Genomic DNA, 27,092 nt, shown 5'->3' with positions numbered 1-27,092 from the left:
ATGACGCATGTGGCCGACATGTTTCTCTTGGACTATGTTGGGTCTTTGTTGAGAACCCAAAAGAATCTAGGGACAAACCAAGGAAACAGAGTGGGAGCGCTCCCATGACAGGCATCAGAAATTAGGGATGGCTGCTGCTTGGGAGCCGACTGCAATCTGTGTCTCCTGGGTCTTTTCTGTCTCTGTGCACAAAACCTGCACCTCAGGACTGGTGTTTCCCCTCACCCAAAGCCTCCGGCCCCTCTGCATGGAGTCCTGCCCGCCACCCAGAGGGACCTCCATCCTCAGACCCTGGGCTGCCTGGGATCTTGCAGCCTTGGCCTGCCCTGGCGTGGGGGCCTGCCCTGGCGTGGGAGCCTGCCCTAGGCATGGGGGGCCTTCCTGAGCCCCCATATTGACCTGCACCCCTGCCCTCCTGCCAGTCCACTCTCCTGCGCCGGGTCTTCCATTGGCTGGAAAGTCACAGCTTCATTCTGCCGCCTTCTCTGTGGTCCAAGGTCCAACCTTGGACCAGCTACCTCCCCACATCACCAACACTGCCTAGGGTGGCGTGTGCATTCTCATGCCCACATAAACGATTTCGGGGGAAACTGCTGAGTGAGGCCTGGGGGGCTGGGGGCTGTGTCCTGGGGGGCGGAGCTGCCTGGGGATGTGTCCCGTGGGTCAGAGTGGCCCTTGAATTTGCAGGAGAAGCTCCACTGTGTTGTTTCCAAGCCACTCGCTTGGCGGCTCCAGTAAGGAGGTAGGAAGCCGGCAGTGGGCGTGGAGCGTGCCAGTCAGCACTGGTCAGTGTCCACAGCCATGGTGAGGGCTGGTCAGCATCAGCACCAGCCAGCCTTGGTCAGTGCCGGTCAGTGCCAGTCACTGTAGGTCAGCCGTGGTCAGGGCTGGTCAGCACCAGTCAGCCTTGGTCAGTCTTGGTCAGCGCTGGTCAGCACCGGTCAGCCTTGGTCAGCTGGTCAGCCTTGGTCAGCGCTGGTCAGTGTTGGTTAGCCTTGGTCAGCACTGGTCAGCACCGGTCAGCCTTGGTCAGTGCTGGTCAGTGTTGGTTAGCCTTGGTCAGCACTGGTCAGCACCGGTCAGCCTTTGTCAGCCTTAGTCAGTGCTGGTCAGCCTTGGTCAGCTGTGTGCCGGCTGTAGCCCCTCCCCAGTTCTCCACTCTGCGGGGTGCGCTGTCCCCCTGGGCTGACCTCCGCCGGGTGGGGAGCTGCCTGGTGTCCCATATGGATTCTCTGGATAACGCCCCCCTCTGTCCGCAGGTGGCCCTCATGACACTGACGCTCTTCCCGGTCCGCCTCCTGGTTGCCGCCGCCATGATGCTGCTGGCCTGGCCCCTCGCACTTGTCGCATCCCTGGGCTCTGCGGAGAAGGAACCCGAGCAGCCCCTGGCCCTGTGGAGGAAGTAAGTTGAGCATGTGCTGTGCTCTCCTTGTGAGGGGGTCACGCGGCCAAACAGTGGGAACCCATTCTCCCAGTGGGGTTGTCTCTCCACCCTAGCCCATCCGTCCTTCCCTTCCGAGCCCAGCATCCACCAGGGCTGCCACCTCCCAGTGGGGACTCGGCCACCTCCCTGCTGCCTCCTTCTTCCACGCCTCCGCCACAGTCCTGCTCTGAGGCTTCATTTTCCAGTGCTCTGCAGGACATGTGGCCACTGTTTCAATCCTTGAGCACAGAGATCCGCCTACACCGTGGCCTTCTCTGCTCTGGAACCTGCCGGGGCTCCCTGTTGCTGATGGAAGTCAGGCTTCTGGACACCCTCTACTGGCTTTGTGACTCCAGCCCCCTTACCCCTCCCACCTCAGGCCCTCAGCTCTGGCCCTGTCCATAGTGACCTCCCCCAGACCCTCAGGCTGTGAGTGGACGACCTCTTGGGCTGCACTGACAGGGTACCACGGTGACATAGGCCTCCTGCCTAGGAAGGTCCCCACCTGAGTGGCCCCCATGCAGAGGCAGCTGGACCTGGTACGGTTGCTGTGGGCCCGGGAGGGGCCGTCTTCCAGGTGTAAGAGCAGCAGCAGTGAGGGGAACGGCTGCTCAGGAGGCAGGTGGCCGCCGTGGCATCTCCTGCCAACCTGGTCTTATTAAAAGTGGGCTAAGTGGGAACAGGTTGCCGCATCATAAAGGTCCAGTGACTTGACATCAGAATCCCCATTTCCGGCCAGGCTTGGAAAAGCAGAAACTGCTCCCCAGGGCCAGCAACTGGCGGGAGCCAGGCCCCAGCCCTGCCTTTGGACAGGAGGCCCCGGCCCTCCCCACCCTCCGAGCCTGCATGTCAGCCAACACTGGCCTGGCCTGCTGCCTGCTGGCACCGCCCCTCCAGGGCCGTCTTCCCCTTGCTTTGTGGACCTAAACTCTTCCTGCTTTTAAGCACAGAATATAAATAAAGCACAGCTACCCGATGAGGAGTACATCTAAACTAAAGATCCAAAACAGACCACAAAAAATTAAATCACAATATTTTCTTGTTTCATTTAAATTCCTAAAAGTATCTGCCATTAGCAAATGAAAATGTTGAGATATCATAAATATTTTGATAAATATTTTCAGTGTCTTAGAAGTTATCACTCATGTCCTATAACCATAGCTCTGACAACCCTTCCATGTGTTGTTAACGTCTCTCATCGTCCTGAAGGGGCTCCCAGAATCTTTTATTCAGAAAGAGGATTATTAGTAGTTAACGGGAGGCTGCTGCCTGACTGTAAATAAAGTTTTACCAGAGCACGGGCACGCCCACTCGCCTGCGTGATGTTCAGGCTGCATTGGTGGGGAGCCAGGCCAGGTGGTTGGGACAGAGGCCATGTGGCCGTAGAGCCTAATGCATTCACTGCCTGGCCGCCAACAGGTGTAGTGGACATGCCCAGGCCCCTCCTTTCTCTGGAAGGTGTCTGATCTGTGAGCTGTATGTGCACCAAAGTGTTCATGGCCAAGAGGCTGACGGGAGCTGACATCTGCCTGAGCTTCGGTTCTCCTCGATACCCAGGGCTGCACTCAGACACACAGTTAGGTGCAGGGGAAAGACGGCCACTTAGGGTCCCAGGTTTGCCGCCCCGTTGCGTGCAGACATGGTGCAGTCGTAGTTGAGGGCGGCCTGGGCGCTGGGGTCCCCTCACTCCGGGCCCTGCTGAGCGGGTGGACGTTGAGCAGCTCGCTGGGTGGTGGTAACCTGGGGCAGCCTGGGTTCTTTAGGGCGATGGGATTATCACTGGCTTTGGTTCTTCATTTTGCCTTTCTAGATTTTTAAAATTCTCTTTGAAGAATATGCTTTATCTTGAGGTTTGTTTTTGAAATGTTTTAACCATAAAATAGGAATTGGGTATCAAATATATAACCAAGCAAAATAGATCAAGGCCATATCAAAGTCAGGCTTTGAGTTTTGCTGAGTTGAGAAGCCACAGCTAGAAAGTGGGGGTTCTGTGGTGTTAAGCTGCAGGTGACCTGGCTGAGTGTGCTGCTGTGGGTCGCAGTGGCTTCATGATGCTTTTCTGGCACCCTTTCTCTTTACCCCTGTGTCCTTGTTGGGCTGAGCTCCCCGCCTCCTCTGTTCTATCTCGGGAGGCAGCAGCCCAGTGCAAGCACAGGCTCCACTTTTCAAAAATAGACGGCTTGGGGCAATTTTCCATTTCCCCGTACTGACCCTGGTGGCTTTTCTTATCTATGAATAATTGACTTGGCTTCATCAGGCGGTAAATGGACCATGACGGACTCTTATTCTACTTCAGAGACGCTTTCCTGTGTACATCTCGTGCACATGTACAGTGTACCATGACAGTGACACGCTGGGATTCCTGTCACCTCTGCTTCATGAGATCTTTGGGCATCTGGGTCTGTGGAGGCTCACTGTATATCATTCTGTGTATGTGTGCAGAGAGGGTGTATGTGAGAGTGCACACGTGTGTGTATGTGTGTACATATGTGCATGTCAGTGTGCATACGTGTGTATGTGCCTGCACGAGAGTAGGTACATGTGCATAGGTGTGTGGTTGCATGTGTGTATGAGAGCAGCCGGTGCAAGTATGCGTGTGTATGAGAGTGTGTATATGTGTGTGCTGTGTACATGTGTGTATTGCATGTGTGTACATGTGAGTGCATATATATGTGTATGGATGGATGTCTATGTATCGTGCACATGTACGTGTATGATGGCATGTACGTGTGTATGAGTGTTGTGACTGTGTACATGTGTGTATGTGTGTATATGTGCAGCGTACATGTGTACAGGTGTCCACATATGCATATGTGTACATATGTGTATGAGAGTATATGTGTGTACATATGTATGAGTGTGTGTGCATGTGTGTATGAGCATATATGAGAGCGACGTGTGCGTATGTGTGTGAATGTGTGCCTGTGTGTGTGCAGGTGAACGTGTGTGCATGTCAGAGAGTATGCACGGATGCTCGTGGGCACTCAAGCTGCCCGTGCTGCCTGGCATTGAATCCCACCCCTGGAGCTCCTGGCGTCTCCTTCAGCAGCACCGATGAAAGCTCTTTGGTGCACAGTCCTGGGCTTGGCTTGGTGCTTGAAGGGAAACAGAAGAGAGAACAAACCCTGAATTCTGAACTCCCCAAAGGGAAACCTAGTCACAAAAGCACCGTAGTTAGGGACGCAGGGGATCAGGAGAAAGCTGGATTTGAAGTAGCATATTCAGAGTGTACCGCTGAATAATAATTACGTAGTCGGTGGGGACTTCAGTTGGCTCACGTTATGCTCTGCTCTGCAGTTTTGAATAGATTGATGTTGAATTAAAGCATTTTTGCTGAATGTAAGTTAGTGTCATTCAAACCTTCCTAAAATAAAAATCTTAGGCTTTCAGTGAAAGAATGACACAGTTTCGCGAAAGGCACTATTTTAAGTTACTTTCAAAACACACAGTGTTGTAAAAACCGTAGCATCGTTTTGCAAAACCCGACCATCTGGGGCTGGATCCTTGACCGCTGGCCAAGTCCTGAGCTGGGCCAGGCCCTCCAGGGGCTGTCCCTTGGCTGACTGGACAGTTCAGATGATGGTGCCCTTTCCTGAATGCTCTGTGTGGGAATGTCCGTTCCCAAGTTTGGGGATGCCATCCCCGTGATGACTCTAGGTACTCCGCGTACGTTGGCCTAGAGGTTGGAGCTTGAACTTGAGCGTCGGTCCACTTTATCTAGTCTCTCAGAAGCCAGCAGCTCCTGCCACCTGCGTCTCAGCCTGGGACTGCCCCTCCACACCTGCAGCCCAACACAGCTCCCCCACCAGCTGCCCAGGGGCTGTCCCTGACCCAGCTAGGCCGGTCCACATGCAGCACCAGACTTGGCTCCTTGAGGCCCTGCCAGACATGGCCCCAGGGCCCCTTCCCTTGCCCCGCCCTACCAGCACTGTAGCCAGCAGTCAGGTTGTGTACAAGTGTACAGGTCCTCTCCAGCACCCTCTCCGCCTCTTGCCTCCGGTCGCAGCAGAACATTTGGAACCTGCAGAGCCGCGGCCTGCGCATGCCCCTCACGCTTGGCTGTGTGGGCCTCCCCCGCCCACCTCCACACGCCGGCTGGGTTGAGGGGATGAAGGCCTCAGCGGTCTTTCTCCTTTTCCCCCTGCATGTTCTGGAGATTTCCTCCTCCTCATTTCCCAGGCTTTCCGGTGAGTTGCTGTCTCCCCAGTGAGAGTCTTGGTTTCTGAGAGTGTTTTCTTGTTCCTTGATGCCCCTCAGAGCACCCCGTTCTTCCTGACTCTCTTGGCGATGGTGGATGTTTTGCACCCCTCTTCTGATGCCCACCCTTTCTGTCTCCTTGGGGTCAGGCCTCTGCTTCTCTGCCATGCAGCCGCTCTGCTCACACGTCTCAGGATTCTTGGGTGTCGTCTGTGTGAGGACGGTAGGACGGAGTGGATTTCCCGGGGGTGCTGATGGAGATCCCCGCTCCTGTGTGTGCAGATAGATCCGTCTCCTGATTCACACTCGCCTGGGAACGGGCTGCCCAGGCACCTGAGCACCTTGGGCTTGCGCTGGCTGCCTTTGCCTTGGGGTGAGTGGGTCCTGGGTCCCCCACCTCACAGCGAGTGGAGCTTTTCTCTAAGGCCGTCATCTGCACCAGCAGTCCGGGTTTTCACACGTGGATGGTTTAGGTATAAAAGTCCTCCAAGATCTTTAGAGACGAGCAGAGGCTGTTTTTCCCTTCCCTGACACCCAGTACATTTCCCCTGAGCACGGTCTGACCCTGCAATTCGATCTGGGGGCTGGCAGGTGTGTTCCTCCAAGGGCTGCCCAGGTTTGGATCCCTTTTTCTCTGCTGTCCTCTCCTGCCCCTGACCCTGCCCGGAACCGGCTCCTGTGCCTGCCGCAGCCTCCTCTGCAGCTGACCCTGCCCGGAACCGGCTCCTGTGCCTGCCGCAGCCTCCTCTGCAGCCTCACTTCTCCTTCTCCTGCTGCCTTGTTTCTTCCATCTTAGGCATCAATTGCTGTCTATTGGCTTTTGTTTTTGTATTTTTTTTTTTTTGTGGAAAATAAATGCGTACATAAGAGTACATCTTTATTTTTTAGTTTAGTTTAGTTTTCTTGAGATGGAGTCTCACTCTGTTGCCCAGGCTGGAGTGCAGTGGTGCAATCTCGGCTCACTGCAACCTCCGCCCCTTGGGTTCAAGCAATTCTCCTGCCTCAGCCTCCTGAGTGGCTGGGATTACAGATGCCCACCACCATGCCCAGCTAATTTTTGTATTTTTAGTAGAGACAGGGTTTCACCATGTTGGCCAGGCTGGTCTTGAACTCCTGACCTGAGGTGATCCACCCATCTTGGCCTCCCCAAAGTGCTGTGATTACAGGCATGAGCCACCGTGCCTAGCCAGAAAAGTACATTTTTAAATGTTCAACTGAACAGGTGGTGGAAAAGTGCAAGCCTGTGTAATCCCTCTCCTTTAGAAAAGCAGCATCCTGGGTTGGTCCCCAGCGTCTCCTTACGTAACTACACCATTGTTTATCATCCGCATACACAAAGGCCGTTCCAGGGTGGCCCCGCGAGAGGCTCCGTGCTCTCCTAGCGACCGCCTTGGCTCAGATCCATGGGGACCCCTGTCTGGAAGTCTTCTGAGAGGTTCCTCCATCCCAGGGGAATGTGAATCCAGTAAGGCTTCAGGCTCTTGCTTCTCTGTGCCGTGGTTTTACCCAGTGTGATCCCCACTTAACCCAGTGGCCGAGTGAGACGTGGCTTTTCACGAGGGTGAACCATGTTCTCTGTGGACTAAGGTGTGCGTGGCCTGTGGCTTCTCGTGGACTAAGGTGTGCGTGGCCTGTGGCTTCTCGTGGACTAAGGTGTGTGTGGCCTGTGGCTTCTCACACACCATGGCTGTCTGCTGCCTGTCAATTCCCTGACGTGTGGAATAACAGCCTCATCTGTAACCTCATATGAAAGTGAATACACACATTTAAAAGGCTAAATTTGTATCTATTTTAAAAAGAGATCGAGGATACACGAATTCAGTTAACCTAGGCTGATTTTTACTTTATTTTCCAAATTTATTGGCCATCTAATTTCTTCCAGAAACAGCTCACTGTAATAACACAACGCCTGGTTCTGGGAACCCTGGGCTTCCTGTGGAGATGAGGTGGGGACATTCGCACGCAGGTCTCAGCTTCCGCTGCCAGCTCTGAGCCCCTCCATATTTCGATATGCATTTTAGGGGTTTTAATGTTTTTCCCATTTCAAAATGATGGGATGCTGGTAAATAAGTTGCTAACATGAAGGTCCGAGGTCTTCTGGCCTGGGGCTTGTGCTGTCTGTGTTCGGGAGTCTCATGCTGTTTTAGCACTGCCTGTCGCGTGGCCGTGACTGCCACACAGCGCAGCCAGTGAGGGCACGGCGGAGGCCAGGAAGGCACGGCGTCTTGTCTTCCCTCACGCAGATGTCCCAGGAGCGAGCGGCGACTGCAGGAAGCCCATGGCCTGGACTGCGCCGTGGACTGCGCCGTGGAGGGCCCTCCCGTGGGACTGCCCCTGTGCCTCACACAGCCTCCGAGACCGCGGACCCATGCCCGTGTGCCCGCATGACGCAGTGCCCTCTTTTGCAGGGTTGTGGACTTCCTGCTGAAGGCCATCATGCGCACCATGTGGTTCGCCGGCGGCTTCCACCGGGTGGCCGTGAAGGGGCGGCAGGCGCTGCCCACCGAGGCGGCCATCCTCACGCTCGCACCTCACTCATCCTACTTCGACGCCATCCCTGTGACCATGACGATGTCCTCCATCGTGATGAAGGCAGAGAGCAGAGACATCCCGATCTGGGGAAGTGAGTGGGACCCCCCTGCTGGGAGTGAGGGACCCCGCCCTGCTGGGAATGAGAGTTCCCCCCCCTCCACTGGGAATGAGAGAGCCCCCTGCCACTGAAAATAAGAGATTCCCCTCCTGCTGGGAGTGAGGGTCCCCCCTCTGTTGGGAATAGTGAGACCCCCTCTGCTGCTGGGAGTGAGGGACCCCCCTCTTCTGGGAATGATAGATCCCTCCCCTGCTAGGAACGAGGGACCCCACTTGCTGGAAATGAGTGAGACCCCCCTGCTAGGGGTGAGGGACCACCCTACGCTGCTGGGAGTGATCGAGCCCCCACCGCCGGGCACGTTGGCCTTTCTCCCCATTTTCTGTGTTGTGGTTTCCTGTGTGATTTTCATTGTTGTAATTATTTTTATTGGCACCTGAGTGCCCTCACCATCATAACAGGCTATAGTGCTTGCTCCAGGTCTGCTTGGCGAGGGTGGCTCTCCTTTATCAGATGGCAGCTCTGGACGTCTTTGGGAGCAGGTCGGCAGGGCTGCCTGTGCACCCGGGCTGTGCTGTGAACCCAGGGGCCTGAGCACCTGGTGCTGCCGTGACCCCTCACCAAAGCCGTGGGCTCACTGCAGCAGAGACCCACCCTCTCGTCATCTGGGGACCAGATGTTCAAAATCAAGGCGTCTCTGGGCCGAAGACCCTGTGGGGCCCCTTCCTGCCTCTTCCCATTCTGAGGGCTGCAGGCGATCCTGGGCTGTGGCTGCATCGCTCTGCCTCTGCCTCAGTGGTCGACTGGCCTGGCTCCCTCCAAGTGTCTCTCCTCCATGTGTCTCTTATAAGGACCAGTCATTGGATGATCCAGGATGCTCTTGTCTTGAGATCCTTAACGAGTTTCCTCTGTAAAAACCTTTTTCCAAATAAGGTTCCATTCACAGGTTCCAGGGTCAGCATGTGGACCCATCTTTGGGGGCCACATCCCATGGACTCACTGCTCTGGGAGGACTGTAGGGAGCCCTGGAGCCCTGCGTGGCCCCTCACCCAGCTGTGTGCAGCTCTGACCCGCCAGAGCTCTGTCCTCGGTGCTCTTCAGGGCAGCTGGGCCTGTTCTGTCCTCGTGCTTCCTTCACAGGTGCCATCAGCACAGCACAGCAGGCTCTGGGGCACAGCAGGTCCTGGGTTGGCAGTGGGTGGTGCTGCGGGCAGGAGCTGCAGGGAGGAGGGGCGTCGTCTGTGGCCGGGGCCCTCACCTGGGCGCTCCTGCCGGCTCTGTTTCCACGTAACACCTAACGTGAGCATTCATGTGACAGTTTTCTAGAGAGTATCTGGGGGGGACACATTCTATGGTGCTGACCACTGAGGGTGGCGGCCACAGCTGGGATAGGAAGGTTGGAAGTGGGGTGAGGAAGCCCCGGCACGGCCGGTGGGAGATTGGGCCTGCAGCAGCCAGAGGGTGTCCAGCCTGTGCCTGCAGCTGGGCAGTTGTGGGTGGCCTGAGTCTGCCTGGGACAGGCCTGGAAATCGGGGATGGTCCTTGGTGGGACTGGAGGTTCTAGGGCTGGCTGCACTCAGCTGGCTGGGGAAGCCTGGAGGAGGCTGGACAGGCCGGCAGTGGAGGGAGATTGGACTGCAGGCACCATCCAAGTGATGGCCTTGGCTCTCACATGCACCCTGCTCTGCAAGCTCCACTGGCCCGTGGGGCAGCCCCAGCTCCAGTCAGCACCCTTTGCATCCTGTGGTTCCGGCACACACAGAAAACCACATTTGTGCCCCCACCGAAAGGCCCGTGGTCCTTCGTCATCCGCTCAGGGAGGGGGATTGTGGAGCTGTGTGCCCAGGGACCCTCGCAGCTGCAGGGGTCCTTGGGTAGGGGGGCTGGCCCACCCAGAGTGAACCTGAACGTTGGCCGGGCTCTCCCCGTGCCGTTGGTGCTTCCCTGTGGAGATCGCCAGTGTGAAGGAGTGTCTGGTACGGTGATGCTGGACGTTGTAGTCCCATCTTTCTAGAGGCCCGGGATTCCCCCTCTTCAGGACCAGCCCAGGTGGCCCAGCACTGCCCTTCATCTCGGCGCAGCAGGAAGAGTGGCCGCAGCCGTGCTGCCGTGTACAGGGCCCTCGTGGAGCCCTGTGTGCTTCTCGTCATTTCAGAGATAATCCACGGACCTGCGAGGGAAAGGACAGTGACAAACAGGCTTGTCAGAAATTTTTGTTAGAATTCAAACTTAGCAGGAACCACATTTTGCTCCCTGCTGTCCTGGCCTGAAAGGGCCATCATCCTGGGGCGTGGCTGATGACTCCTCTACCGGGCACCTGGAGCACCCTCTGATTCGGGAGTTCAGAACCATCTCCCCAGGCTCCAGCTCAGAACCATCTCCCCAGGCTGCAGCTCAGAACCATCTCCCCAGGCTGCAGCTCAGAGATGTCTCCCCAGGTCCCAGCTCAGAGACGTCTCCCCGGTCCCAGCTCAGAGACGTCTCCCCGGTCCCAGAATCCCAGTGACTTCTGGTTCCTCTCGTGGACCCTTTGACAGCTCACAACTTTGTTGAAGACATGAGTGTTGAAAATGTTCAAAATATTTTCTTTTTTTTTTTTTTTTGAGACGGAGTCTCACTCTGTCACCCAGGCTGGAGTGCAGTGGCCGGATCTCAGCTCACTGCAAGCTCCACCTCCCAGGTTCGCGCCATTCTCCTGCCTCAGCCTTACGAGTAGCTGGCACTACAGGCGCCCACCACCTCGCCTGGCCAGTTTTTTGTATTTTTTAGTAGAGACGGGGTTTCACCGTGTTAGCCAGGATGGTCTCGATCTCCTGACCTCGTGATCCCACTCGTCTCGGCCTCCCAAAGTGCTGGGATTACAGGCTTGAGCCACCGTGCCCGGCCAATATTTTCATTTTTAGATGTATCAATACCAATTAGAGTGATCAACCAAGTGGATTTTTTTCATTTTCACGTTGTTAGTTTCCTTTCAGTGACCTTCATATCTGTACCATCCATTTACAAACCTTGTCAAGGAAAGTTTGAGGCTCAAATGCCCAAAAGACAGCAGAACGCTGTCACCTTCTTGCTAGCAAAGTGCGCCAGTCCCAGTGTGGTGTGCACACGGCGTGGTGACGCCCTTCGCTCCTCAGGGCTCCCGGGGAGGGGCTGCATCTCCTTGCTGTCCTCACCGCCCAGTTCTCGGTGCTCGAGTGTGAAACGCACCCCAAGCAACCCACCCGAAGATGCAGGCCCAAGACTTCGCTGGGATGCAGAGTCCTCACCCTGCGTCCCCCACATTTACCCCGGACCCCACAGGAGCGTGAAATGCCCCCATGCCACTGTTCTTTTCTTCGCCGTTATAGACAACTTCTGAAATTTTAACTCTGTTCATGAAACAAACCAGCTGACAAGATGGCGAAGGTGGCAGGGTGGCATCTCCAGACCCCGTGTGCCCTCGGGATGACCATGGGACGCTTTGGCCAAAACAGTGGGCACCGAAAGACCACGCAGTCTGGGCCATTTCTTTCACGCGTGCGCCATCCTGTGAGACAACTCTGTCATTCTTCCCTTCTTCTGATTTCGTCCTTTTTGGCAGAGTTGGGAATAACCAATGAGTAAAGATGAAATAGTCCTGGAATCGTGAAAAAGCAAAATGATTCAAGACATAGGAAAGACCACAGAGACCCTCGTGAGTGTTTGATTTTACAGGAGGTTCCCACAGACCCAACAGGCAGCCACAGGACAGAAGGAATTTTCTTTTTTTGGCTTCAGTTTTCTCATTGTTCTTGGAGGAAAGAACCTCCAAGAAAGAATGAAAGTCATGAAATGCTACTCCTTACAAGTAATAAAAACACGAAGAAAAGAAGCTGAACTGGAAACTGAACTGGGGTGGGGAGGTGGAGCTGACCTGCAGCAGCCTGGGAGCCCATGGTGGGGTTGGAGACCCGCTCAGTTGGCCTGGGGGGCGCTGTGCGTGGATCCTGCTCACCGTCCTCAAAAAGGAAGCTCCACTCGGGTAGTTTCATTTTAAAGTCTTCAGAGTTTGCTCTTCTGAGAATTGCGTTTCCACGTTCAAATCCTTTTGCAGAAAGACAGGTGCCGTGGCCGTGTTGCCCTGGTTGAGCACCAGCCTTCATGGCAGGGTGTCCCTTGTACCCCAACCCCGCACCTTGCAGGAGGCCGTGGGGTGCCATGGTTAGAACTGGGGCTGCGCCACAAAGCACCACAAAACTGGTGGCTTAGAACAACAGGAATGTATTCTCCCCCATCTGGAAGCAGAAGCGCCAGAACAAAGTGCTGGCAGCACTGGGCTCTTCTGAAAGCTCCCTCAGCCCTCCCGGCTCCCGGCAGGAAGATGCTGGCTGTGGCCGCATCCTCCCATCGCCTCCTTCATCATTGGCCTTCTCTCCCTTTCTTCGTCTCCTCTTCCCACAGGGACCCTCATCTGGGACTTTTAGCTTGATCGTCTGCTTTGTCTCCTCCTCTCATAGGGACTCTCATCCGGGACCTTAAGCATCTGCTGCCACCTGTTTCCAAATGAGGTCCCATTCCCGGTACCAGGAGTGAGGACTTCAGCTTGTCTTTTAGGGGATGCAGTTCAAGCCACACGGGGCGGGCGGGGCCCAATCCACGCGACCCGGCACCTTCAACCCTGTCCTCTGTGAAGACCAGGACTAAAGACTTTCTGCTTCCTGGCGGTTGTCTTTCATTGACTTGCGTTCTGTGCTCCGTGTCCTCAGTGGCTGCCGTGGACTTGGTGTTTGTTACTTGTGGCACTGAGGATACAGGGCTTCCTGCTGTCACAGATGTGGGAAGGCCAGGTGCTGTTCCCGTTCCCTCAGTCAGGGACTCACAGCCCACCCGTGGCATAGCCCCTGGGGCATCTGGAGACTCCTGCCCCACTGGGCACCGTGCAGCAGCCCCCTCATTGCCCAGCCCTGCCTGGCAGGAGCCATGCATTCCACGTGATCCGTCTCCCCTCCTCTCTTCCAGCTCTGATCCGGTATATACGGCCTGTGTTCGTGTCCCGGTCAGACCAGGATTCTCGCAGGAAAACAGTAGAAGAAATCAAGAGACGGGCGCAGTCAAACGGAAAGTGGCCCCAGGTAACGCACGCAGCCCTGATTGTGTTTCAGTGGTTTTATTCTGAAAGATGCGAACTTCGAGAGTGGGGAGGAAGAAACCGGGGCCCTTCCTCTGGGGCTGGATTCCGAATCTCTTCTCCTAGTGAGTACGTGAACTCAGGATGGTGCTGCCAGGCACATTTGGTTTTGGCACCCAAAATTTAAAGTTAAAGTAAGGAAAAACAATTCTCAGACGCATCTCAGCTTCCCGAGTCATCTTTTTTGAACTAAGTTCTGACTCAGAGCATTGCTCATCCACCCTCCTGTTGCAGTCTGATTTTGGAGTTGATGTGTCAGCCTGCTGTGTGTTGGGTGGTTCCAGAAGTCCCGGAGCAAACTTCCTGGTCTGTGTGCCGGTTCCCAGGCATCGTTCAGAAACCCTGACCCCAGCTGTAGGCGCAGCTCGGCCGACATGAGCTTGGACGCTCTTTTCCTTCCGACTGAGCCAGCATTAGAAGCTGGACACTCACAGAACTGTCTGGGATCTGATTGCTCAGGAAGCTTTGCAGGGTCTGGCTGGAGCTAGCCCCTTAGAGGGTTGTGACTTCCAGGGTGCCCCAGCTCTGCCCCCACAAGCACGGGCAGCCTCCTCCCCCACCCAGTTGGCCTGCCTGGCCCTGGGCTTGCCAGGGTGAGCCCACGCCGGCCCGCCTGAGGTCTGGGTGAGCCTATGATGGCCCGCCTGAGGTCTGGGTGAGCCCATGCCGGCCCGCCTGAGGTCTGGGTGGACCTACGCCGGCCCGCCTGAGGTCTGGGTGAGCCTATGATGGCCCGCCTGAGGTCTGGGTGGACCTACGCCGGCCCGCCTGAGGTCTGTCTTCCTCGCGGGGCCCGGAACTGAAAGCAGCCTGCAGGGCTGGGAGTTTGAGTGCAGTTTCTGCTTCTGCAGGCCGGTGTGAATGGGAGGAACCGAAACCCTAGTGTGGAGGGTGCTGCCTGACTGGGGCTCAGCTCCCCTGCTCATCCAGCCCGTTGCTGGGGTCCCAGCCCTCCTTCGGCTCCATCAGCCAGGCACTGCCATGCGTGGGTCTTTGTTCTCCTCTCCGCCTTCGTCCTGAGGAGAATGAGTGCTGCCCCCAGGAGGGGTTTGTGTTGTACCAACCGTGGGTTCTATTTAGTTGCACCTGGTTCTCACAGTGTCTGAGAGGTGGGCGCCGCGATGACCCGGCTTTCCAGGAGCTGTAGTTGAAGAAGACAGATGCCGTTTGTGCGTGGACGCTGCTGCCAGAGTTTCAGAAAACGAGCAGAGCGGAAGTCAGTGTGTGCTTCCAGAATGCTTTTTAGTAATTTAGATACTGAATCTGATTCCAGTGTCTAACTTATGTCAGTAGCAAAGAAAATATATTGCGAAGATTGGCGTCTGTAAGCTCCGAATTATAATTATGTACAGTTTAATGCTGATCTTTTTCTTTCTCCCGCTTCCAGATAATGATTTTTCCAGAAGGAACTTGTACGAACAGGACCTGCCTAATTACTTTCAAACCTGGTATGTAGTTTTCTTAATTGTTTATTGTTCTTCTAGAGAGAAGGAAAATGTTAAAGTAATGTTTCTGAAGAATGTGCTGTGCACATAAGAACAGTTTCTGCTTTTATCCGGTATGCTGGGGTTCTTAAAGGTATTCCTGGCCGGGCGCGGTGGCTCAAGCCTGTAATCTCAGCACTTTGGGAGGCCGAGACGGGCGGATCACGAGGTCAGGAGATCGAGACCATCCTGGCTAACACAGTGAAACCCCGTCTCTACTAAAAATACAAAAAATTAGCCGGGCGTAGTGGCGGCGCCTGTAGTCCCAGCTACTCGGGAGGCTGAGGCAGGAGAATGGCGTAAACCCGGGAGGCGGAGCTTGCAGTGAGCCGAGATCGCGCCACTGCACTCCAGCCTGGGCGACAGAGCGAGACTCCGCCTCAAAAAAAAAAAAAAAAAAAGGTATTCCTAAGAAAAGTCACAAAATAAATTGGAGAATTTGAGTCACGGATTATCGTGTTTACAGGAGGATGGAGAAGTTATGGTTTCAGGTCGTTTCCAGTGAGGTGGAGACAGAGGTTTGCCTCTGTTTTGAGATCCAGGCTAGGGGAGTCCTGGGTCCACAAGGGGCCTCCTTGCCTTTGAATGGTTCAGGGTGCCCTTCTTGGCCTGCAGCTCACCCCCAACACCCGCCTGGGAATCCCAGGTGCAGATCCCTGTGAGCCATCCTCAGATGCCCAGGGCCTCAGGTCCCCAGGTCCCCAGTTAGACAGTGCTTTCTCCCTGGGAAGGGGGGACTCAAATGCATGTGAACTTGGGTCTCTCCGGCAGTGGTCACCCGGGTCTAGTGTTGTGTCTGCACCCGTGACGTGGGAAGTGTTGCCGTGAGCAGGCACTGGGTCTCTCCCGCAGCGGTCGCCTGGGTCTAGTGTTGTGTCTGCACCCGTGACGTGGGACGTGTTGCCGTGAGCAGGCACTGGGTCTCTCCCGCAGTGGTCACCCGGGTCTAGTGTTGTGTCTGCACCCGTGACGTGGGAAGTGTTGCCGTGAGCAGGCACTGGGTCTCTCCCGCAGTGGTCACCCGGGTCTAGTGTTGGGGTCTGCACCCATGACGTGGGAAGTGTTGCCGTGAGCAGGCACTGGGTCTCTCCCGCAGTGGTCACCCGGGTCTAGTGTTGGGGTCTGCACCCGTGATGTGGGAAGCGTGGCAGTGAGCAGGCAGCAGAGTCCACTGTTCTTTCTGCGCTGAGTCTGTTTGGAATTCTGCATACCCTTGGGCATGTCAGAGGGTCCACCTGGATCCTGTCGTCTCCCTTGGGCTACTTTAGAAAGTTGTGGCTCTCATCAACTGTGCCCACACTGGGGCATGCAGACCTGTTCTCCGGGGTTGGGTCAGAGCCACGTGGAAAAGCCAGTACCTCGCTCGGACTGGCACCAGCCGCCCTGCCTCTGGGGCCTCACAACCTGAGTGTCTGGGCTTTTATGGGAGCTGGGTCGAGGAGGTGTGCAGTCGCTTGCCTACGTGTGCCGCCGTGGTTTCCGGGCCTGTGGCCATCCTCCTCCTGCTCAGATGCGCATGCTCTCACCCTCCACCCTCCTTGGTGCAGCAGGCAGATGGCAGGTTTTGTTGCTAGCAGAGCCTTCAAAGTGCAGCTCCATGGAAGGTCCTGGGTCTTCCCATTCCACTGTCTTCACCACGTGTGGTTCTGAGTCATCCTGATCAGAACCAGAGATGCAGAGGGTGGAGGCGGCACCCAGTGACCAAGAATCCACGTGTTCCCCCCACACTGGGCCCATGCCTGGGCATGGCCTGTGGGCAACCTTGATGAAGGCTGAAAGTGGGCTGTGTTTCCAAGGCTCCCGGCAGAAGACAGCTGGCAAGTACGTCAGGTCTTGTTCCTCGGCAGGTGTGGGGCCGGGGTCCGTGCCGGGCTCTGTCTTCAAGGGCAGGTGTTCCTCGGGAGTGGAGCCTCGTGCCTGCGGGGAGGCCCCTGGGGAGGGCCATCGCCTTGCCCTTTGGAGCTGGCAGCCCTCGTGTAGACGTGAGGAGGGCGTGTGAGCACCTCTCAGCACATATCACAAAACCGAGGGGAGTCACGGCGGTGCCCGGCAGGAGCTCACTGCGTGCAGTCCAGGAAGGGCGCTCACTGTGCCCCAGGTGGGTTCCACAGCGTCTGGGGAGACGACACGGCAGCTTGATCCCATCCCTGTCTCCATTTCCAGTGGGTCCAGCTGTGAGTTCCGCATGTCACCCTCAGGCACAGGGTTCCGGCTGCCTCGAGTCACGTGTTCAGAATCTCGCAGGCCCTCGTGCGTCTTAGCTGGGTACTTTTTAGTGAGGTTTGGAGGTGAAATTGGTGTGTGGTGCGTGATCCTGACGCCTCGTGGGGGAGCCCTCCAGAGCTGTGGGGGTCTCCTGCCTTAAGCCTGACGCCAGAGGCACCCACAACCTCCCTGGTGTCTTGGGCTCAAGCTGCCCCAGCTCCATGGTGGCCCGCCCACTCAGACCCCTCCCTCCACCTTCCATCAGATCGCCTGATGTTGGGGTCACATTGCTGGGGTCACCTCTGTTTGGGCACCACTGTCAACTCCCCGCCTTCATCCCCGGAGACCTTCCTGCATTGGGCCCAGCCTCCAGCCTCAGGCTCCTGGAGCCTCTTCCAGGGTGCTCCTGGAGCCTCTTCCAGGGTCCTCCTGGGCCTGGGGGGCCTTCTTTCTCCTGAGCGTCTCCTGTCTGTGCTGCACTGTCCACCTGAGTCCCCCTGTTGCAGACCCAGGCCAGGGGTGCCAGGGAGTCCCTGGGCTTGGCCGCCTCTGAGGTGGGAGTGACAGAGCTCAGCAGAGCCCCGTGGGGTCTGCTGGATGTGGTGGGTTCCGGCAGGGCTGGGACCCTCAGGCTCTGCAGGGATCGAGTTGCACCTGAAACAGGCCCGTGTGGGGCCTTCCTCTCCAGTGTCCATACTCACCCTCTTTGTCAGAGGGCACTAGAGCAGGATCGGCTGACTGGGTGCCTGGAGACCCCTCCTGGAAGGTCCTGGGCCCACACCCTCCACATGCCCACACCCCACTTGCCTGCCAGCTCCGAGCTCTCAGAGCAGAACGCAGACAGTGAGAAGGCCCTAGGATGCTGCGTGGGTCCAGCGATGGCACCGACTGCCTGAGGATGCAGAGGCTGGGCCTGCCGAATGTGGCTGCCGGGAGTGGACGCAGCTCTCCCTGGGCCACAGTGGCCTCCCTGCACTGGCTGTGAGCAGACATGGCTGCGGTTCTCCCTGGGCCGCGGTGGCCTCCCTGCACGGGCTGTGCCCAAATGTGGACATGGCTCTCCCTGGGCCATGGTGGACTGTTTCTTCCTGTGGGGTGGGCTGTGGGGGATGGGCATTATGAGTAAGGGGTGATGGCCTTCTGGGGGCCTCAGGGGTCTCTGCTGAGCCATCTTCCAGCCTCATTGTTGCAACTAGTGAAGTTAGACCCATGCCCAGCACAAGGTATGTGTGAATATGGAGGTTTCTGCGCAGTTTAGAAGCCTGTGCCTCCTCCCCTCAGCTTTGTTCCTGCGTTCAGGAGCCCTGGGCTCTGACTCCCTCGTCTTGGTTTCTCCCAGCCTGATCCTTGTGCAGCCTGCCCTGGGTGCCTGGTGCTGGTGGGGTCTGGGTGCTGCTGACCCTCAGGGGCCCCTGGGAGACTAGGGAGGCCGGAGACCCCTGCAGACTTTCCCACCGGGATTTCCATGAAGTCACTGACCTTTCAGGCTCGTGGGGGGGTTTCTGCGCTCTTGGGGACTTTCCCAAGTGGTCCCCAGTGTGTTGAGGTGTTCTTTGATTCTTACTTTCTTCAGTGATGTCCCCTTGACACGTGGTTGAGACGGTCAGCTGAGCTGCAGCAGCAAAGCCATTATCACCCGCAGCAGCTCTCGCCACTCCATGTGTGCTCCTGGGCTCGGTCCTGGGCAGTGAGGACTGTTTTCTCCACACTGCATGTCTGAGGGGCTGGGGTTCGGCTGCCAGGCGTTGGAGCTGGGGCTTGAGCCTGGGTCTGTGCCAGCCCTGCCGTCCTCCGCCTCCCCTGACACAGCCAGCCGTCCACCTGGGTACACAGAAGTGCAGGGTGAACTGCGTGAGCTCGTTCCCAGATGCTGCTGAGCCCACAGCAGGAAAGGGGCAACCCAGCACTGGACATGGGGGAGCTACGGCACATAGGCCAGGGACTTGGGGTGCCGGCTGGACACCAAGGCTGCAGGCGGATGTCCTGCATGAGACGAAAGCTGAGTGGGTTGGGCTGTCAGCTCGAAGTTTCAGCCGTGACACGGGCCTCTGGCCTCAGGCCACCGCGAAAGGAGAAATGGCCCTGGGGACAGATGCTCCTGGCAGCTCCAGGGGCAAACATGGGCTCCATTCTCCCAGAATCGTGCAGAATCCCGCAGCCAGGACCAACCCCCAGATTCCTGACCACAGTGGCACTCTCTGGCAGCCTGGGAGGAACGTGCTGCCTGGGGATTGACCTGTGTGGCCTCAGGTTGTCAGGCAGGGGAGCCCTTCTCAGACCGCCTGTCCTGTTCTAAAACTTGAGTACTTCTAATGCCTGAGTTTTCCAGTTAAAAACAAAATCTTTCGATAGACATTTAAATAGAATTTAAAATAGAAACAGAATCCACAGAGTCCATGGTGCCTTGCTCCAGCCCGCAAGGGCACAGCTTCAGCCAGTGAGAAGGCGGAGCGGCAGCTGGGTGCGGCCACAGTTCCAGTGGGAACGGGGAGGTTCCTGAGCCTCCATGGCCTGTGGCTCTAGCTGGGCCTCGCTGGGGCTTCTCCTGATTCCTTGGGAGCCCATCAGGTGGCAGCCACTCAGAGACAGAGGCAGGTCCCAGGCAGGTCCTGCTGCAGCTGTGACCAAGTCTGCCTGTCCTTCAAGCTGAGCCCCAGGGCAGGTGAGGGTGGTGGGTGGGGCCCCGAGGCAGATGTGTGTGCTTGGTGGGGGCAGACCCTGACCCCATCAGGTGGATGGGCATGGCCGGTGATGAGGACCCTCACTTCCCACCGACGCCTTCCAGCTGGTGCGAGATGTTATAACAGAAAGTGTCCCTTGGCCGGGGAGCGCCCCCGCCGAGATTCCCGCCCATCCATGCTGTGGCGCTGGGTGTTTACGGTCAGGACAGATGTTGAGATAGTCCAGGCATGGAGTGCCCTTGCTGACCAGGAAGGCCTAGACAGAAAAGCTCGTTTTTATCCTGAGAGCAGCATGAGAAGCGCAGCAGATGCTGTCCTGCGTGGGCTTCCGTGGGTCACACCACTGTTCCTTTCTCGGCAGGTGCGTTCATCCCGGGAGCACCCGTCCAGCCTGTGGTTTTACGATATCCAAATAAACTGGTGAGTTGTGTTTTCCTGGGGTCGGTTTCCAGGGAATTCTCTGGGAGTGGGAACTGCGAGCTGCTTCTGTGCACCTGTGTCTCCACCTCTCCACACCCTTTATCTGCGCCACGGCCCACGCTCGGCTGTGCTGAGTCCATCTGGCCTCAGCGCTGGAGAGGGCAGGACAGGCCTGGGCCCTGGGCTCGGTGCGCCGTGTTCCCGAGTGCGGCCTTTTCTACACACGTGTCCCTGATCAACCCCGTGATTCCACAGTGGTCCCCAGTATCCCAGAGCCCTGCTTCCATAGGTCCTGAAGCAGCTGCCCTTTCCTCTGTGTGGCCAAACCTGACATTTTGGAGAGGAAACCCCCCAACCCCACGTCATCGGCCAGGGTCCCCGGCAGTTTTCAGTACCCAGTTCATGCTCCAGGAAGTTTAAAAATTAAGAACATTTCAGTTCTGGAAGGCAGAGGCAGCTGGAGAGAAAGGAGGTGACTGTCATTTCTGTGGTTTTATCATTTAGTGCCCAGGTTTTGTGTTGGTTTAAGAGAACAAAATTAAGAAGGCGTTTGGGGTCCAGAGCTCCTGGGGTGAAGGTGGTGGACCCCACCTTTGGGGAGAAAGCCTGGATGAGGCCTCAGAGCAGTTCCTCATGGGGACTTGCTGCCTCTGGAGGAGGCTCAGCCTGCTCTGGCTCTGCCCTGGTCCACCCCACCCCAGCCTGCCCTGGCTCTGCCCTGGCTCTGCCCTGGCTCTGCCCCAGCCCCACCCCACCCCTGACCCAGGCCCTGCTCCATCCCCGCCCCTGGCCTCAGCCCTGCCCCCTGCCCCCGCCCCTGCCCACATCCTGCCTCAGTCTCCACACCTGTAAGGTGGCTGCTACACCTTCCTTTGGGTGCTCTTGGATGCTCAGAATACTTCCGGTTCCATCGGCCCCCCATTTAGGCGGCCTCGCCTCACGGGCTGCGGCTGAGCTCAGGGCATTCATTTGGTGCCAGCTGTTTCCCCTTCCACTGCAATCACTCCCACACGTCCTCGCCCCTTCATGGGCTCCTGGAGCATAAAGACGGCCCAGGCGGACTCAGGGTCCCCACAGCCCACTGGTGCTGGGCTCACTGCAGGTTCCTGGTAGAGCACCCACCTGGGAGAGCGCCGAGGAGGGCCTGTCCATCACAGGGAGCTTCCCGTCTATCGCAGTTCCTCTGTGATGGCAAAGGAAAGCACTGAAAGAAAGACCTCGCGGGTCAGGACACAGCAGGGCAGAAATACAGGTGACCTCTGGGTGCCGGGGTTCTGGCCCATCCGCCTCAGGGCCTGTCCCATCTGATGCCTGTGGATTTCACGCTGCCCGGAGGGCTGATGGTCAGGTAATAAAATGGAGTCGGGGCCAGTAGTCACACAACTGAAAGGCCTCGTCCTTCTAACTGAGGTGTGCGTTTGTCAGCCAGGCTCCTGGCCAAGGGCCCCTTCCTGCCTCTGCTGCAGAAACCATGCCCCAGTGCAACTCCTATGGGCAAAAAAATCAACCCAAGGACGACAGACTCTGATCTGTGCAGAACTCTGGATTTTCCACTTTTTAAGATTGTTTCATCAGTGTGTTTAAAGCAACACACTGTTACTGGATGCACCAAGAAGCACCCAGCATGGCCGTCAGGGGAGCAGAAGGTCCACCCCAGGGTGACAGTGTCCGGGCCTCTACCATCAGGGCCCCTGCTATGTGGTCCCTGCCCGGTGGCGCTGAGGCTGAAGATGGGACTTCCAGAGCACCCGGGGTGGGGGGGCCCTGCACATGCACAGTGGCTGGGGGAATACCCAGAGCACTTGGAGAGAACGGGGAGCCAGGGAGGGCTGGGGTCCCGGGCGCACACTGGAATCGGTGTCCCCAGGCTTGTGAGGAAAGAGGAGAGCAAGCAGGGAGGGAGGAGCCTTTTCCCAGATCCTAGGGGCTCTGGGAACCTGTAAGAGGGGGCTCTGAGTCCTCAGGGACTCTGGGGACCTTGGAGGAACTCTGGGGACCTGTAAGGAGGTCTCTGGGTCCACAGGCTCCTCAGGGCCTTCTGGGTGCTGATGTCTGAGCTGATGTCAGGAGGGAGGGTAGAGGGAGTGGGGAAGTCCAAGGGAGACCCAGAGTTCTCTGGGTCTTTAGAGGCTCTGGGGACCTCAGGTTGGGGGCTGGTCTGAGTCCTGGATCCTCAGGGGCTCCGGGAAGCTGGAGCTCTAGCACCCTCCTCCCTTCCCCTGGCTGCAGCGCCTCTGTGGGGTAGGAGGTGCAGGGAGAGGCTGGCACCAGCACACGGGTGCCGGGTGCAGGCCCCGGGTTCAGGCCCTGTGCTGACTGACCCTGCCTCTTCCTCCCCAGGACACCATCACGTGGACGTGGCAAGGACCTGGAGCGTAAGTCGAACGCCGTGTCATCCTCTTTGTCCTGTTGTTCCGTGAACACGTAGGGGCTGCTTGGGGTCTGCTGTGCACACTAGTTACTTTTGCAGTTGTGAAAGCAGCTGTGGGACAGCCGTTAGGTTCAGCCCATTGTGAAAACTAAATGCACAGACGTGGCCCCGTCCTGACACTCCTGGATTCTGGGGTCTTAAGTTCTGCGTCCTCAGCACCAGCAGGGAGGGGACGGCGAGTCTCGTGTTCTGCTCTTGAGTTCACCAGCTCAGTAGTTGCCGTCGTCCACCTGGCGGCCCCTGGTAATGAAAGTGGAGATTTAGGGGTGTCTGGGGGGACCCTGTCTGCACAGGTGCAAGGACTGAGTAGTGCTGGGTGGGAGGCCAGCCCCTATTGTAAGTCAGTGTCCCTGTCCCCCGGCACAGACGCTGAAGGTCAGTTATGCAACAATGAATAACCCCACGGAAACGGGAATGAGCCCCAGAGGAGAAGCCGGGGCCACAGGCTCGTCAGGGCCTCCTGGGTGCTGATGTCTGAGCTGACGTCGGGAGGGAGGGCAGAGGGAGCGGGGAAGTCCAAGAGAGAGCAGCTCCGTCCCAGGCGCTTGGGAGGACATGGGTCCGCTGGTGCGTTCAGGTGAAGGTGTTGGGTCCGTGCTTCCCAGGCTGGCGTGTGGAGGCTCCCAGCTGGGAGCAGAGCTGGGAAGGGACTCTGGGGGGTATGGGGGCTCTGGGGTCCCTGGGGCCTAGGGCTGGGGTTGGCATGACAGGGCAAAAACAGGGTTGGGGCGGTGGGCTGTCTGTTGGGGGCGTGTGGCCCTGGGAGCAGCTCCGAATGTCTCCCATGTCAACTCCTGCAGCAGAGGCATGGCGATCCTGGTTCTGAGGTTGGGAACTCTGGATCCAGGCTAGAGGGGCCGCATGACTTAGGGCCTGTGCTGCCTGGGGACGGCAAGGAGGGACAGGTGTGGAGGGAGGAGGGATGGGTGTGGGCTGTACGAGGTCTCCTGAGCTGGAGAACAAGCAGGAGATGGTGTCTTGCTAGATGAACCAAAGACATCAGCAGGTGTTGAATCAGAAAAGCAGCATTTCCACCCACAGCTGCATGTCACACTGGGGCTCGGGCTGGGTGGGCACAGCATCCCCTCCGCGGGAGCGTTGACTGCCCGGTAGTGCCCTCTGGAGGGCGCGTCTGGAGGTTTCACTCCAGAATTAGAACTAATTTACTTCTTAACCTGTGTTGTAAATCTGCTCAACATTGTGCAATCTGTTTTTAAGGCTGGAAATCCTGTGGCTCACGCTGTGTCAGTTTCACAACCAAGTGGAAATTGAGGTTCGTATGGATACGGAGTTACACAGTGCTCTTCACAGTGGCTGATGCAGACACAAGTTTACACCAGGATGCCCAGATAAGCCTTGTACAATGTGACGTAGCACCTGTCTTGCTTTCCCATCTTTCCATTTCTCAGGGCTCCACAGAGGAGCCTCTGGTTACTTTACATCAATGACTTTATGTCTCTTGTATGAGTCTGAACCACTTGGATGCGATTTGGGTTTTTGTTTTTTGCTTTTCTGAGACAGCGTCTTGCTCTATTGTCCAGGCTGGAGTGTAGCGTTGGGCTCACTGCAGCCTCAACCTCCTGGGCCCACGCGACCACCCTACCTCAACCTCCCATGTAATTGGACCACAGGCACATGCCACCATGCCTAGCTAATTTTTGTAGAGACGGGTCTCGCTTTGTTGCCTAGGCTGGTCTCAAACTCCTGGGCTCAAGCAGTCCTCTGCCTCGGCCTCCTGAAGCGCTGGGATCCCAGGCATGAGCTACCACACCCAGCTGTGTAGGAGTTTTTAAACCTACCATTCGTTATTATGGGTATTGTAGCTTAAGGGCATATGAAGCTGGCCCACATGCAAAGAATTATTCACTTGGCTTTTAGTTTTACTTGACATATTTACTTAATACTGCTGAGCTTGTCATAGCACCTTGCTCTGTTTAATACATAGTCAAAGAATCCCCTTCTCAGCCTGACCCAGGTCTCCAGAGTCAAGACCTTGGGCTAAATAGTCACCTCTGTGTAGCCTGCACAATTTTATCTAAGTCAATGAGGAGTCGTTCTTTTTTTGTTTGAAAGGGGAATTAATATGCACTTCTTGCAACTGGAAATAAAAGATGAGTCACATGCAACTTAAATATTTAATAAAACAATTTGCTGCTTTAAATATTGCAGAGCATTACGAAATATACCGATGAGCCCGGCTTTCAGCCCAGCTGTTCACTTCCACAGAGGATAAGCCACTCTCATTACAGAGGACTGGGCTGAAGGGCCTCGGCCCAGGCCTGAGGGCGGCAGTCCCCCCACCCAGCAGGATTATGTGGCTGGATGGGCAGTGGCTGGGAGGGTGCAGGCCAGGCCTCGAGCACAGAACACAAGGACTGAGCTTGAGCTCCTGAGGGCTCCCTGGTGTTGAACGGCTGTGTTACAGGCCTGGTTTCTAATTTTAAGAGTTGAAAAGAAAGTGAATGGCTTTGCAAAACTGCTCTGTCCTTACGTTGTTCATGCAAGATGCAAATGCTGATGCGAGGAGCCATGGCAGTTTACGGAAGTTCTAGAAATAATAGCGAGAACTGGGGTTTCAGGATGTTCCTGTATTCTGAAATATTCCATATGAGAGAAAAGGACGTCCAGGGTGGTCTTCTGCCCTTTCCTGCACCGTGTGCACTGTGGGTCATATTCATTTAAAATGCTGTGTAAGTGTCACTCAGGCAAGGACAAGTTCATTGGACAATTTCTTTTAATTTCAAAATGCACAAGGTGCCAATAATCTGTTCCAAATGTCGGAATAACGTGCTGCAGTATCCCCATTACAAAACGGATTCCGTGAGAAGTTGGCGTAAGCCCTTTGTGAGATCAGGGAGCCGGATGTTCTGCCGTAGGCAGCAGGTGCTCCTAGGAGCACTGACGGGGTGAGTGTAGTTCAGGGAGCCGGATGTTCTGCCGTAGGCAGCAGGTGCTCCTAGGAGCACTGAGGGGGTGAGTGTACATCAGGGAGCTGGATGTTCTGCCGTAGGCAGCAGGTGCTCCTAGGAGCACTGACGGGCGTGAGTGTTCAGGTGCACACATGTGCAGTTCATGCATCTTGGGGTGAGTGTGTGTGTGCACGCGTGTGCGCATGACAACTTTGAAGACGGTTCTAATGGGCATTGCTTTGACAGATCTTAATTTTGTCAGCCTCCCAGTTGTCGTTATGGTATGTTGCTGAGGTCAGCGTCTTGTGATACTAACGCAGCTTCTCTGTGTGCTCAGTTCCTTCCTGTGTACAGCCCTTCTGAGGAGGAGAAGAGGAACCCCGCACTGTATGCCAGCAACGTGCGGCGAGTCATGGCCGAGTAAGTGAGCAGCTCCTTGCCCCGCCGCTGAGTCAGGGGCATCTCCCGGAGTGCTGCTCCCTGTGTATTAAAAACAGCCAACGGTGTCAGGAAAAGGCATTCTTGCTGAAGCACAGGAACCAGCTCCATGCATGTTGGTGAAGTGTGCTTGGCCTTGGGCTGCACGTCCCTTGTTTCCCTCTGGTGGCATTTCACCGTCTTTGATGTTTGGAAGATGCATGACTGATTTTTCCAGACCTTCCTGCAGCTGTTGGTCACCCCAGGCCCTATGTTCCCTGTGCCCTAAATGATCCAACGGGGCACTGGCCTGGGCCAACTTCACATCTGTGCGGTGGCCTCCACGCCTGCCTTTGCTCATCCGCCTGTGTGATACTTACCAGTGCCCTTACTCTATCTGGCAGGGCAGAGTGGTGGCTGCACATTTAATCTTGTAAGGTGACTTGTGCTACTTACACAATTCTCATGCATGCAGTTAGGAAGAGGGAATGTCCTCGCTTCCCATGGTCCCAGGTCCCCTGCTTGCATGGCCAGCGGTGCTGTCGGCTCGGCTCACACACCCTCCTCTCTCCCTCTCTCAGTGCCGTCAGGTCACACGCCCTTCCCCTCTTCCTCCCTTAGTGCCGTCAGCTCACACGCCCTCCCCCTCCCTCTCTCAGTGCCGTCAGCTCACACGCCCTCCCCCCTCCCTCTCTCACACGCCCTCCCCATCTCCCTCCCTCAACACCTTCCATCCCTCAGGGTCCCATTCCCCTAAAACTTGTCCTTGCAACCAGGTCTTCCCACCTGAATTTACCCCCACCTGGACACCTCCCTAGTGCTTCCTCCTGCAAAGCTCTGTCCAGTGGAGCTGGAGCCTCCCCTCCACCAGGCGGCTGCCAGACCTGAGCTGCAGGAGCCACCTGGGAGCCACATCCACCTCAGTCCGCCGGCCCCACCCCCAGGCTCCTGCTGCAGCAGATGGGGCATGGCTGGGAACTTGCCTCTCCAGAGAGCCCAGAGGGGAACACAGCCATGACTGGGCCAGCAGAGTGTGCCTGGCTCTGACCTCCCAGTCACTTTGTTCACACTCGGCTGACACCCTGCAGATTCAGCTGGGCAGCCCTTTCCCTCACATTCCCGTCCTCTCCCTCCCAGAGCATGTACCTGAGGGTAAAAATGGGTCCGGCAGTCTCTGTCCCCCAAAGCTCCA

At 56.7% G+C, this 27,092-nt stretch overlaps 1 protein-coding gene across 1 annotated transcript in view; it reads left to right on the top strand.

Annotated features, from left to right (window-relative positions):
- The window catches only part of LPCAT1 (lysophosphatidylcholine acyltransferase 1), a 62,220-nt gene that overhangs the window by 20,726 nt on the left and 14,402 nt on the right, over nucleotides 1–27,092 (top strand). Inside the window, exons 2-9 of the mRNA XM_025387630.1 lie at nucleotides 1,260–1,402; nucleotides 8,029–8,243; nucleotides 13,185–13,297; nucleotides 14,741–14,801; nucleotides 20,085–20,143; nucleotides 22,484–22,518; nucleotides 23,793–23,847; nucleotides 25,821–25,903. Of these exons, the coding sequence (XP_025243415.1) occupies nucleotides 1,260–1,402; nucleotides 8,029–8,243; nucleotides 13,185–13,297; nucleotides 14,741–14,801; nucleotides 20,085–20,143; nucleotides 22,484–22,518; nucleotides 23,793–23,847; nucleotides 25,821–25,903 (764 nt within the window). The remainder of the gene's footprint in view (nucleotides 1–1,259; nucleotides 1,403–8,028; nucleotides 8,244–13,184; nucleotides 13,298–14,740; nucleotides 14,802–20,084; nucleotides 20,144–22,483; nucleotides 22,519–23,792; nucleotides 23,848–25,820; nucleotides 25,904–27,092) is intronic.

Source organism: Theropithecus gelada, chromosome 6 (genome assembly GCF_003255815.1).
Source record: "Theropithecus gelada isolate Dixy chromosome 6, Tgel_1.0, whole genome shotgun sequence".
Taxonomy (NCBI): Eukaryota; Metazoa; Chordata; class Mammalia; order Primates; family Cercopithecidae; genus Theropithecus; species Theropithecus gelada.
Note: the sequence above shows the minus strand (reverse complement) of the source record. Positions and strands in the feature narration are given on the sequence as shown.